The sequence below is a fragment of the Ascidia mentula genome, chromosome 1 (genome assembly GCF_947561715.1).
Source record: "Ascidia mentula chromosome 1, kaAscMent1.1, whole genome shotgun sequence".
Taxonomy (NCBI): Eukaryota; Metazoa; Chordata; class Ascidiacea; order Phlebobranchia; family Ascidiidae; genus Ascidia; species Ascidia mentula.
The window spans coordinates 21,555,566-21,568,639 of record NC_138566.1 but is presented as its reverse complement, the minus strand read 5'-3'; the positions used below and the strand labels follow the sequence as shown (position 1 = coordinate 21,568,639).

The 13,074-nt window shown below is 40.7% G+C and overlaps 2 protein-coding genes across 3 annotated transcripts; both read left to right on the top strand.

Moving 5' to 3' along the window:
- The first annotated feature begins 432 nt into the window (after positions 1 to 432).
- Positions 433 to 9,959, top strand: LOC145893153 (dual specificity mitogen-activated protein kinase kinase 6-like). 2 transcript variants are annotated; one of them, XM_082982058.1, is made up of 8 exons: positions 433 to 573; positions 788 to 840; positions 1,134 to 1,271; positions 1,388 to 1,516; positions 1,715 to 1,804; positions 1,869 to 2,013; positions 7,131 to 7,366; positions 8,291 to 9,959. In XM_082982058.1, the coding sequence occupies exons 1-8, from the start codon at positions 531 to 533 to the stop codon at positions 8,486 to 8,488; spliced, it is 1,032 nt and encodes a 343-aa protein (XP_082838184.1). In that variant the 5' UTR covers positions 433 to 530; the 3' UTR covers positions 8,489 to 9,959. The 2 variants fall into 2 exon arrangements, with proteins under 2 accessions (XP_082838184.1, XP_082838183.1); XM_082982057.1 differs by having other exon boundaries at positions 1,131 to 1,271.
- A 558-nt stretch (positions 9,960 to 10,517) lies between these two features.
- LOC145904531 (small nuclear ribonucleoprotein-associated protein B-like) lies at positions 10,518 to 12,987 on the top strand. Its single transcript, XM_082992379.1, has 4 exons — positions 10,518 to 10,642; positions 10,720 to 10,782; positions 11,589 to 11,786; positions 12,423 to 12,987. Exons 1-4 carry the CDS (start codon positions 10,640 to 10,642, stop codon positions 12,660 to 12,662), a joined length of 504 nt encoding a protein of 167 aa, XP_082848505.1. The 5' UTR covers positions 10,518 to 10,639; the 3' UTR covers positions 12,663 to 12,987.
- The last annotated feature ends 87 nt before the right edge of the window (positions 12,988 to 13,074 follow it).

Sequence of the window (13,074 nt, the reverse complement as noted above, 5' to 3'; positions counted from 1 at the left end):
GAATTAAAGCACAATGTGCCGACAGTTTTACAGAGCATTCACTTTTGCATAAATGTCATATATATACGTCGGATATTTAATACCTGGTGTATGTAGGTTAGCAAGATCGTTTGGCAGAAATTGGTTTGTCTTAAATAAACATAAACGTCTGTTTGCTTTCACCGACACGTAAGTAATCATATTAAGTTTAATAAAAAACACATAGTTACTATTACTGGATGAATATAAACGTTTCTAAACCAAAAAATGTGTTTTTTGTATTTAGTCTGCAAAGTTATTCAATGATTTCTGAACTGGTTTTACAATGCGTTCATGCATTCTCTTGACTTGTTACTAATGTTTATTCTTGTAACAACTTATTGGCATTATTGCTTTATTTGCTTGTATTATTGATACCACTTGAGTTTACCAAAGAAAATTAAGCATCATAACTTTCAGGTAGTCGCAGCCTTTATTTAGTAGAATTTAAAGTTTTTTCTGTCCAACACGAACAACTTTGTGTTTGTCATCTGCTTTTTTGTTTTGAAACCATGGAAGGCTCCAGCAATGGAGCTAGCAGACCAACCTCTGGTGGTGAGTCACTGTATTTACAAGTAGAAAATGTTCCTGTGAATTTATTGATTTATTCAGGATGAAAAAAAATGTCAATACTTTCTCCATGCACTTTCTGCAATTTTATCACCAAAAAAATAATACATTTCTAGCACATAAAACTTTGATTGGTCCATATATTCTACAAACTATGTTGATTGATATACATAATTCATAACAAAAAACACTCTTGCAGGTCGAAGAAAACCCAGAGTGCGATTTCCAATTAAAATGCCAGACCCAGTTCAGGTATAACTTTAACGAATATCTTTACAAAAAATGGTTGTGCTTTGTTTTGCTGATTGCACATTTATTGTCATATCGGTGATTTTTTTCAATTATTACTGCATGATTCCAATATATCATGAAGCAATAAAAATTTTGTGGTTAATTTACAACATGACAACTTAGTTTGTGTAAATGTACAAATGGTTTAAATGGCTAAAATATCGAGCAAATTCTTGTGGGTAAGTTTAAAGTTAGCATAACTTACCAGTGTAACAATCTGCATTAAAACTACTGTATCTACTTTTAACCAGCAGCAGGTCCAACCTCCCTCAAGAGTTCCACAAAAACCTCACTCTCGCATGCATATTGGGGGACATGACGTCGATATAAAAGCAGATGACCTAACTGTCATTGAAGAGTTAGGAAGGGGGGCATATGGTGTTGTGGAAAAGGTGTGTTACTGTTTTCTAACCACTTTCTGTAAACCTTGCTTTTTTTACCCCATTCGGTTAATCTTTAAAGGCTAGTTTTTATAGCATTATGTAGACCTTTTGGTTTCTTATTGCAGATGAAGCACATGACATCAGACAACATCATGGCAGTAAAACGAATTAGAGCCACTCTAAACTCACAGGAGCAGAAGAGACTGCTCATGGATTTGGATGTTGCCATGCGTTCAGTTGATTGTGAATATACAGTATGTATACAGAAATCAAATCTATATAAAATTTGATTAAGATATATGCAAAAAAAATCCTAAATTGCATGAACAACACTGTCAGAAGCAAAAAGTGAAAAAATTGCTTTTAAATGTGAAATTTTTTTCTGGATATGTGGAAACATATATTTTTTTTTTACCTTTATTGACAATGCTCCAACTTTGTGTCTACTATAGGTAACTTTCTATGGTGCTCTATTCCGACAAGGAGATGTATGGATTTGCATGGAGGTGATGGATACATCCTTGGACCAATTTTACAAAAAGGTAATGCTACTGTAGTGAGGTACATGTTATCATTTAGCAATAAGAGTCTTGTTGGTTTTTAAAGGTCAAAGACCGTGGCTTGACCATTGGTGAAGATGTTTTGGGAATTATTGCTGTGTCAATTGTAAAAGCTCTTCGATATTTGCAAGAAACGCTGCATGTGATTCACCGAGATGTGAAACCGTCAAATGTGTTATTAAACAAAGAAGGTTTGCATAGACTTTTTATGTTTGCTCAATCTGTGTTTTAGGAGCGTTAAGCCGCTCAGGTAGTTGTGACATGTGAATAAGTAGGTCATTCTTACTTAAAATATTTATGTTTTGCATTGGTTTACTTGGATATTTCACAATAAAATGAAACAATTTTCTTAAACTCTGTTAGTGAGCATTTTTATCCTATTGTGTGCGAAATTCCAAAGTAGTGTCTTGCCATGCCAATATGCTTATTCAGCATTTACCTTTGGCTGTGCTGATTTCCAGCAATAATCTTTGCCAGAGGAAACCATTGGCATCAGATTGCCTTTGTGTTTTAAGCAAACAATGTCAGTTATGTTGAAATGATGGGGGAAAGCTGTTGTCCCACTGTGTACATATCATTTCTCCTGTCTCGGTAATGGGGATTTTATAAACAGGTGTAACGCCTGTGGTAGCATTAAGCCAGAGTTGTTTATTTGTCAACACTGGTTGTACACAGTAATGTTGCGAAGGCGTTGTGTCCAGGGACAACGTGCAAAGAATTCACATTGTCTGTAACTTCCTGGTAAGATACAGTATAATGTTGAGGTTTGGTAGCTTTAAATTTTCAATGTGTGCTTGGTCTATATGTATTACTGTCTTACTGTGTGGTTTCTGTTTGACAAAACATGTAGATGCTGTTTTAAATGGTTTTGTTTTGCAACAGTAAAAAAAAAATTTTTTCTGTGTCCATTAATTGTAGCCAAAGGTTTGGTTGAGATGGTTTTACTTATGTGTAAAGGCTACGGTTATTTGTCAATTGTTATGCAAGTTGTGGTTCTTTTAAATAACTTTCCTTTTTAAAAAAACAATGGCTTTCAAACAGTATCATATCCTGCTGTTTGGATCTTTTTAGAACTGTGGTTTATCAGTCCATATTTTGCCCCTGAAACAATACAATGAAATTTGTTTGTGTCTGTGGTCTTCCCCGATGAAGATGCACCAATCCATACCGGATCCTCAATGCAGAGTTTCGGACTCGAACGCCCTCGTGCATTGTTTTCGCATAATAATTTCCCCGCGTAAAAACGCCAAGGGGAACCCTGCGCTCCAACGAGTTAGCCGTGCGCTTAAATACACGTCCTCGTTACGCACGGAACGCCCACCGGACTGACGAAGAATGCCAAGAATGCGGCCGCATCGACTAAGGCGACACGTGCTTACGTGTGCAGAGTTTCGTTGGCGTGTACGGACGGGGCGGCCTTTGTTTCAGTGTTGATCGTGACGTTGCTGTGTTGCCTCCCCTTTTTGTAATAGTCTCACGCTGTAATGGACTGTGAGGCATAACGATTATGTAAGGTTGCCCTCATCGAAGAAAGTGGCACGATTGTCACCAACCATTTTCGCTTCTACGTGTCGAATAGGCAACTGAATGTATAAGGACGTGTTAAAGTAGCATGGCATCTGTCCTGCAGTCGTTACAGCACTAAAATAAAGCGAAACCGATTTGAGTGACTTGCGCCAAACTATTCGAATTCGCATATGTAGTATCTAAATATTATATTTGAGTGATGGATTTTTTCATTTCTTGTAGAAATCCTTATCATCTTCTGAATTCATACCTTAGTTAAATTTCATATATGGTATATACTGCTTTGTTTTCCATTATTCGCTATTTGCTTAAGAGGCGTAAAGGTGTGTTCTGGTTGTTAACTGTATACATACTGTTTTTCACCGTGGCGTAGACATATAAACCTGCATGACATCGGGTTTCCCAGGGCAACCGCTCACACAACCAATCACCGACCATTCTATAACATTTCCGTTGAGAAATATTGAATTCCTCCATTAAGTTGAAACTCTGTCCGTGTGCTCTCATCCCCGGCTGCGCTCAGCTATTCGACCCCGGCGCCAGTCTGGGGTTTCCTTCATCGCAGTGCAACGTAAACAACGCGAAATTGGCTCTGTCCGATCACCAAAACAACCTATCATCTTTCGCGGTTGCCGGGAAGTGGGGTCTTTTCCCAGCGAACGATTAGGTGAGTCACGTAAAACCAGCCACACACGGTGAGCGTGGAGCGGGAAGTTTCTTGGGGTTGCCAGAAAGCATACCGGGACCGGGTATGTTGTAAACTTGCAGCCCAGTTGGGCCAAATTACCGCCCAGACGTCTTCCGGTGTTTGTTTTGTTTGACGCGTTGAGCGCAGTTTGTTGATCTTCCGGATACATTCTCGGACATGAAACTGTCTGCGCAAAACTTCGCTCAAAATTGCCAGCTATTTTCTGACGTGACTCTTGTCATCGTTGCCACCCGTGGGTAGCAACTCAAAAGCCTATTTGATGGGTTTTGTGTGACCGTTCCTGCGAACGTATAGAGCAGCGGTTTCCGAGGTCTAATCTTAGCCTCTAAATAATGCCAAATGCTAATACGTCAATGCTGTATTCCTCGAATGTGTATTTTGCATGATTTAAACCAGTTTTTCTCAACGGTCGGCTCACACAATTTCCACTAATCTTTGTTTGCATGGCATTTGTATCACAAAAACAACGGCAATCTTCACAATTAATGGAATTCTTCTTGGTAGGAAATGCACGTATACTTCATGTTAAATGTTCTATCCAATCAACCCTTTCACAAAATCACCGTGCCGTATTTGGTTGAGAAGAGATGGAGAACCATGGATTTAAATAATTATTCATTGCCCAATGCGACGTGATTGTTTTGTGTAACTCATGGTTTAAATCATGATCATTGAGTAACTTTCCGACATCTTTGCATAAAGCGCAAATATGGGGTCGGACAGTATACTTTTTACGTTATTCAAAGTGGCAAACTTGATTGTAACAGAAACACTTGACCAATACGTGCACAAAACGCTGTTCTGTTCCATCCGGCGATTTTCACTGGGCCGTGAGCGAAATACACTCTTTCCACGATTTCACCAAAGAATTGTTCCTTGTTATTGACGCTCTTCTGCGCCTAGGGCTTAATATTTCGCCAGACGAACCGTCTGTGTTAATCCTTACCGCTGGGCAAACACCGCGCTCGGCGTAATTGTGGACACAGTAAAGCGGGCGATTGTTCTTAGCGGCGAGTCGCGCGACGAAACCGCGATTCAACGGATCCGCGGTTAAGGCAGATTAAAATGCGATCGAGTTACCGCTTCGCCTTGTTTCGCCGCCTGGATGTCACGTGATAAAGCGCGTTGCTTCCAACGCGGGCTTTGAGAAAGTACCCGCAGGCCCTACACGTCACAATGGCGCGGTGTGTCCGCGTGACGTATAAATGGAGCGTTTGTGGCGCATCGTTGCTTGCGGTTTTGCCGGGCATCTATTTTGGTTCCGGCGGGCTGACTGAGTCGTTGTAAGGATGAATTGGAAGCACAGTGAGTCGACTGTGCTCGCGACCTTATCGCCACGAACAAGGGCGCATTCACACCGCGCTTAGTTGTGCGGCGGCCCTTGTTAAAGAACTTCACTTGGATCATTCTGTTGGCAAGGTTAGGCGTGCTTGGCGGGTCGCGAATTCCTCTCGCGCCAGTTTGTTTTTGTTCCGCTTTCTATCAGGGGCAGGGGGAGCCCTTTCGACACATATTTCAGTTTCACTAGTGACATTTCAAGATGCTGGAAGACAGAAGAACCCATCTATCGACACAGGGCGCTTTATTCGTTTAGCGCCACGCCGCGATGCATCCCGAAATGCCAGCGAAAAGTGCCAGTGCAGTTTAGCGGGATTCTTTCAACAGAAACTTCGCCACACTGTCTTAAGGTGTACTCGCGTTTGTTCTGCGCCAAACTCGCCCAATTACTGTCACCCAGCGCATCGGCTTCCGCGCCTTTTGTGTGACAATTGAAAGATTAGAAAGCACCAAATCGGTTTCGCGTTGCGCAGCGCGATTGTTCCCGTGCTTTCCCGCTGAGTCAGACCCCCAGTCGCACAATTGCAGATTGCCGCAAAATCCCACTCGCAACCCCGCGGGATTTTTGTGTTGGGGATTCTGACTGTGTCGCAATCATTTTGAGCAACACGAAATGATCTATTGTTACAAAACGTGTAATGGTGCAAGATAATGGGCTGTATACCGTCACCGTGTTCACGGCTATCATGCACAATCAAAAAACTTGGGTTATCAATTATTTTCTGCCTCCTGGAAGAAGTCAAGGACTTTATCATTTTTCCTGCAACGTAAGTTTCTACGTGTATGTTTGTGATTTGAACCCCAACGAAGAAAGCTTACGTCCCAGGTGTCTTTCATGGATGTCGAATTTGCACGTGCGAAATATTAAACCAACTAACAACGCGGGTTTAAATTGAATATTGGATTAAGCTTGCTCACAAGTGTGCAGAGAATCTCAAGTTGCCAATCTTTGCCGTGTGAAATCCTTTTTGTTTCGTTTTTTTATGTCATCTGCGACTTCCTGCGAAAACGTTTAAACCAAAGCACGAAGCCAGCAGTTTCCATGTCAGCCAATTCCATACGCGCTGTTGTCGGGTTCCGCCGTGCAGAGTTTCGGTTTTATTGGCGTGTTGTTTCCTTGCTGGAAAAATAACAGTGGTGCAAACTGCAAACCAACCTTTTTGTGACTCAGTCGGCCACCAACCTCCTACGTGTGACGTATCACCGCACAGTGACGTCACGCGGAAGGTACGCCAATACACACCCACGACAGTGTACCGGGTTCTGACTTAGGGTTTACTTGGTCAAATAGCGGATACAAACTGCACAGATGTTGAAGCCGAACTCCAACAAACGTAACTCAAACCGCTGTCGTGTTTGTCTCTAATTAAAATATTGCGATTGTCCAACTTTTACTGGGCCGTGTGTTTATGAATCATCAAAACCAGCTTTGTTTTTTCATGGAATTTTAAACACTTGGAAAAAAATGGCCTTTCTTTGAGTCCAAGGCCACTTTAGTTGCTTTCCTAGGTTATGCTATTACTTGATGTATTACGTAATGCAGTTGTATTTGGTATTTCCATGTTCAAGCATTATTCTACTTCATACTATTTTTAGCTGTCCTGTACTATGTTCGTATTCGACTGATCTTAACGTGAGTAAATACTCGCAAAATATACCCAAAGCGACCATAAAATCTTTCTTCTGCGTCTTCCTTATTCTAATACTCATTCAAAACCTTTCTGCTTTCTGTAGGTCAAGTAAAGCTCTGCGACTTCGGTATCAGCGGTCAGCTCGTCGATTCGCTCGCCAAAACCATTGACGCCGGTTGCAAACCTTACATGGCTCCTGAACGCATCGATCCCGCCAAGAACAAGCAGGGTTATGACGTCAAAAGTGACGTGTGGAGTCTGGGTATCACTATGATTGAAGTGGCAACAGGTGATTTCCCTTACGACACGTGGAAGAATCCCTTCCAGCAGTTGAAGCAGGTTTGTTTTTCTGTTTTATTTTTGTATTTTGTAAGGAGAATAAATATTGTATTCACATTGTTTGTCACCCATTAAATGTACACTTATACCTCGTTAATTCGACCCCCGAACACCCGGAAAGCCGACACAAAACTTTTAAAAACGAAGTTCTTTCCATGCAATTTTTTCCATACCCGCTTTAAAAGACATTGGGATAAAAAACCAAGTACTCCTGATCAACGAGATGTGACTTTATGCCTTATGTAATAAACGCTTTATACGGTTGTTACCGCACTGAAACATGCAAACGAGCTGTTTTTCGTTTCTGGTTGGTTTATGACGTCACACTCCCCCCAAAAAAACTAACATAAGGTCCAGCCTGAGCTTACGAACTTGCGATCGAAAGTTCGAGTTTTGCCCAACGCGAATACCGCGCCAATGGTTTTGAATAAACTTGATAGACAGTTGCTATTACGCGGTCGGTTTCGGAAACAGCCCCGTGTAATTTCGTCTTCACTCCCATCACCACAGCGGACGAATGACATCGACCCTTATCCGGTCGAAGGCCGTAATTGAACGCGTCTGTCGCCGCGTTTTTGTATTACTGACTACAAATTTCACTGAAACGTCCTAAAAAATACAGTTTATGTATAGCTGTTTCTGTGTACGTGTTGTAATCGCGTTTTGGAATGCACCTCAAAGAGGGAAGTTCTTTCTAGTGCTCGAAACACGATTTAAAGAGAGTAACGACGCTGGTGAAATACAGAACTTGAGAAACATGGCTACTTTCACATTGTTTCGTGTAGCACAAAAATATTAAAAATTGCATTTTATCAAACTGCCAGTTGGTGAGATTATACGAACGTAAGCGTAACGCGCATGTGTCGCGGGTTGTTACTCGCAATATACAATCTCCAAACTGACCGGGTTCTAATCCATATGCAGGTGGTTGAAGACCCGTCTCCATCTCTACCCGACAACGCCTTTTCGCCCGAGCTTCACGACTTCTGCCGATGTTGCCTGAACAAGGACCCTGCACAACGCCCCAACTACCGGGATTTAGAAGAACACCCGTTCATACAGTCGCACCTGGGCGAGAACAGACTGCACATCGCCTCCTTTATAAGCCTCATCCTCGAGTGAGTGCTCTGGGGCGCCGTCTGGCGGACGAGAAAAACTATGTCCGCCTGGCGTGGTTTGCGGTCGCACTCCCCGAAATCGTTACTTTCCTTTTGACGAATCGTTTTGTGAACTTGACGACTGTCGATTTGCTGTTTGCGTGGCAAAACTGCACGTGGAAGGCGCAGAACGTCGTTTTTTGGTGTGTGTCGCCTTTTAATAGTTTATTCTACTTTTTACCGCTCGTAGGAAGCTTCCCGATGCTTGTTACAAGTTGGCCGTTACTGGAACCGCGTCTCAGATAAAAAGTGAACTGTGTCCACTTTAAATCAGCAATTTTCTCTCATTTGCCGATTTACGTATCTTGTTCGTTTATCACAGGGCTCCCCAAACTGGGTCGTGACGACATAACAAAAAATATTAAACTTTCTTTCGAAAGCTTTTGCGATCATAAATCCAGGTTGTTGCGTTATTTATTTTATGTTTTCTATTGCCTTTAATGCTGATTGGGCGAAAAATTAATATATCGTAAGACTGGGAATCCGGGGAAAAATGGATTCACAAATTGGGGTCAATGGCCCATAAAGTTTGGAAAACCCTGGCTTACGATGAATTGACCATAAATCATTTTAGCTTTTTTCAATCGATGAAGTTTCACAAACAGACTTGCGTGTTTGAACATTTTAATTCTTTTCCCGTCACGAATCGCTTAACACCTTTTTTTCTGTTTTCTCTCGCCCACAAACATGTTCTCGCCTTTCGTTTATCATTGCGGACCTTCCACGTATCGTGTTCCTTTTTCGCCGTCATGTCAACTTTTTTTCCGGGCAAAATTACACTTTTAACAGTATTACAGAATGTTTGGGGCGTCGTGATGCAGCGATTTCCATTGGTCTAAAACGCCTCATAATAATCACGAAGATTAACTTCCCGTGATAACAAAGTCCAAACCCATTACTATGGCATATGTGGGTTTGTTTGGTGTTGTACTCATGTGGATCTTTAACTGATTTTGATCCTCATATGTTCCTCACTAAACTGAATGCGCCCATGCTTTCAAGTTCTTCACGAATAGAAGCCTTATATGTGATTGACGCCATTCAAAAATAGCACAATCTTCGCGTCTGTTCAGCATTCAGTTTCCGGCACCGGTTCGTCGCTCACATTGATGCGACTCCGTTTAACGTTGCGATGACGTATTTTGCAGCTTATCACAACTTAACAAAGCCCAACAATCAAATTGTTCTGCGACTTTTGCTCGTGCATTGTTTGTGATTTTTGTCAAACAAATGGACATTATCTTTTTGTTCATCGTACCTTGCCGTCAATATGGTCGTCTCATTGCGACCGCCTAACTTTCCGGCGTAAGCCCGATTTATCCGAACGTTTGTTCAAGTGAAGTGCCCTTAACTCGTGCTTGTCCTTGCATCTCGTTACGGCGAGATTTTTGTTGGCAATTGCTTTTTGTGAATTGAAATAAAGTTTTAGAAAATTGTCCAGTTTGCGTGGTGGAAGGATTTATGGGTATTCATGTAGGAACACGTGTATGACTGTACTATTTTAATTATAAGTTTTGGTAAAGATGTTGCTGCAAACGAAGTTTTAGGTACAAAACAGAGCCTGTTGTTTTGGATCCACGGATTTTCTATGTAAAGAAGAAAAACAACAAATCGCTTGCTATAACACAAATCCTTGCATGAACAAGTACCTTGATCCATCCAAGTTGTGTCTAGGACTGAATCGATTGGTTGTGGAAATGTACATTTTTTTCACATGTAACAATAATCTTTGTAAAACAAATCGAAACATTTATGACAATATAAAAGCGCGCTTTCGCTGTGAATACTTTGACGTAACCATTGTAGGGGCTAGGTTTTACAATAAAATGTGTTATTCATAAATGGTACACAATATCAAAATAAAACATTTGTTAATTTGCTTGCTTGCAATTAATTGTGCAAATCTATGAGCTTTTTCACTGTTTGTTTTACTTGATCTTTCGTCATTTTAGTAACTGTACTCCTAAAATCTCCGTTTAGTTATTTTTCTAAACACGCCTGATCGCCTTATAAACGTTCGCCTTTTTACTTTGCTCTGTTCGCGTTGACAGCAGTAAATATTTTTGCACTGGTATTGCTTTGCCAGTTTTTTTCTAAAAATCGACCTGTACACATAATGGTAAGATATTTTTTTTCAAAGTAACTAAATTTAAGAAAGTTGGGAAAGTTTGTAATCGTTGTTTGTTTGCATTCCAGGCTCCACGAGGAGGCTCAAAGTTAAACAACCACATCAACTTTCGTATGCGATGCATCTTACAGGTATAAAGTTAGTTAAAGGATATTGACAACTGCTATATTTAAATACATTTGTTAGTAAATGGTTGTATTGGAGACCAGATTGAAAAGCTTGTAATTTGGGTGGAGGAAAATGAACATTATTGGTTCATCAACACCAAACATTTTCTTACCTTCATTAGATGTAAAGAAAAATGTTGGGTTGAAATGTTGTTAGTCAAAACCAGTGATTCCCAACCTTCTTGTGGTTGCATACCACATGGAGGTAAAACAATTTCGACGCATATCACCTAATTGAGTGTTACAAAGTAACCTAGGGAATAAAGTAACAAATATTTCGAGATCATTTACGATTTCTTAAATTTGCAAATTACGGAAAGCACCTGGATTGCTGATGCCTACCACCGGTTGGGAAACACTGGTTTAGACCATTCACATTTCTCAAATATGGTAACAGGTCTGAAGCATGCCGCAAGTTATGATTTTCATGTTTATGTGGGAAAAATTAACATTGAGGTTCTGTTCAAAAGTGTGCGATAAACTGTGTTGTCTGATATATATATATATATATCTGCCTCTCACAATTGTGTAATATATCAGATTGAAAAGTTGGTAATGTGCAAAGAGGATTTTTTTTGGAAGCCGTTGATTGTATGAAGTAGCAAGCATTTTTCATGTGTTAATGCATTAACCAGGATAATTTTTTTCTCTGGATTACCGATAAAAATTCACAACAAGTGCAGGTCGTTTTGTTACCAATGATCTGGTATATTTTGCCACTATCACGACTATTTTGATTGATTGTTTAAAAGTTGAATTTTGTGCTGCAGGATGGTAGAATATTTATTGGAACATTTAAAGCATTCGATAAACACATGAACTTAATTCTTGTGGATTGCGATGAATTCCGACGCATTCGACCTAAAAAAGGTGCTGCTGACCGGGATGAGAAACGTACCTTAGGATTAGTGCTTTTGAGAGGAGAACACCTGGTTTCGATGTCGGTTGAAGGCCCACCCCCATCTGGAGTAAGTAAAAATATTTCTTGTTGTGGTACACATCTTTTTTTTTGCGTTTGCCTGTGGTTGTTTTTCGCAATTTCACCAATTTGCATGCATTTGTTTTATTAACTGAGGGCAAGTACTAAGACAAATAGTATCATAATTTGTTATGCAAAACTTCTACAAACACTGTTCCCTTAGTTTGTTCCGAATCTAGCCCTCTGGTTGGCATTGTTTACTAATCAACAACACCAATCTCCTATTTAGTATTAAGAATTCAATGAAACTAGCAGAAGTTTCGAATTGAGTCAGCTGATTTATTAGTAAAAATCAATTTCGCCTGAACTGGCATCCTCAGTTTCTGCAAATTCGAATTTGCAAATAAACACAGAAAGCTATACGGTAAAATAAATCCACAAAAAAAACTTTTTTTTATATTTTGGTTGTCATGCAACAATAGTCAATATGACAGACAGCATAAGTGCCTTCAGTAACAGATTGATTATTACAGACCTTTGAATAGGTTACTTTTTTTGAAACTAAAATGGTTTTACTGTTTTCGTTTTAAAAATACAACTTCTATTGCAGGCCAGTGGTGCTCTGATAACGTAATTATTCACATGTTCTGTGACTATATTAATAACATGACTATGTGATTTACAGAAAGGCATGGGTGTGCCTGGAATACCCAATCGTGGGCCAGGTCAAGGCAGAGCTGCAGGCAGAGGAATGGGTGGCCCTGGGGGTCCTGCTCCAGGATTACAGGGCCCAATGCATGCAGTAGGTGGCCCGGCTCCTGGAACTATGGCTCCACAAAGAGGAGGATTTGGCCCACCACCAGGAATGCGTCCACCACCCCCTGGAATGGGTCGGGGTGGCTATGGCCGTGGCTTTGGTTACTAAAACTTTTCTTTGTGGAGTTTCTGCTTTTAGAACTGCCAAACCAAACAGAGCTTTTGCATGTACCAGCGTGGCATTGGTTTTTATATACTAATGCATTAGTTTGAAAGGGCTTTTTTTCGTCCCCTTTACATATGGTTGCCTGCAGCGTTTTGGATTTCCAAATGCAGTGCTTTGGCGCCATCTAACGTCGACCTTTTTTTCATGGCGACGTCGACCTCGCTGGTGGTGTTTTGCGCTGTTATGTTTGCGGTTAGAAAGTATAAAACGACCCACTTCCGTGCGTTGAATAAAATCATGCTGTTACTTTAACCTCACTGAGCGTTGGTTGTCATGGTGTGATAATTTGGGGTCGGCAACCATCGATGTTGATTTTGCTTTGATGGGGTACTGGTTATTAAACGGCTACATGTTT

Bases quoted from the DNA above. Each gene is read 5' to 3' on its own strand.
- LOC145904531 (XM_082992379.1), top strand. The intron at 10,783-11,588 runs GTATAAAGTTAG...TTTGTGCTGCAG, and splicing joins GTATGCGATGCATCTTACAG to GATGGTAGAATATTTATTGG. The intron at 11,787-12,422 runs GTAAGTAAAAAT...TGTGATTTACAG, and splicing joins AAGGCCCACCCCCATCTGGA to AAAGGCATGGGTGTGCCTGG.
- LOC145893153 (XM_082982057.1), top strand. From the start codon at position 531: ATGGAAGGCTCCAGCAATGGAGCTAGCAGACCAACCTCTGGTG. The intron at 574-787 runs GTGAGTCACTGT...ACACTCTTGCAG, and splicing joins TAGCAGACCAACCTCTGGTG to GTCGAAGAAAACCCAGAGTG. The intron at 1,272-1,387 runs GTGTGTTACTGT...TTCTTATTGCAG, and splicing joins CATATGGTGTTGTGGAAAAG to ATGAAGCACATGACATCAGA.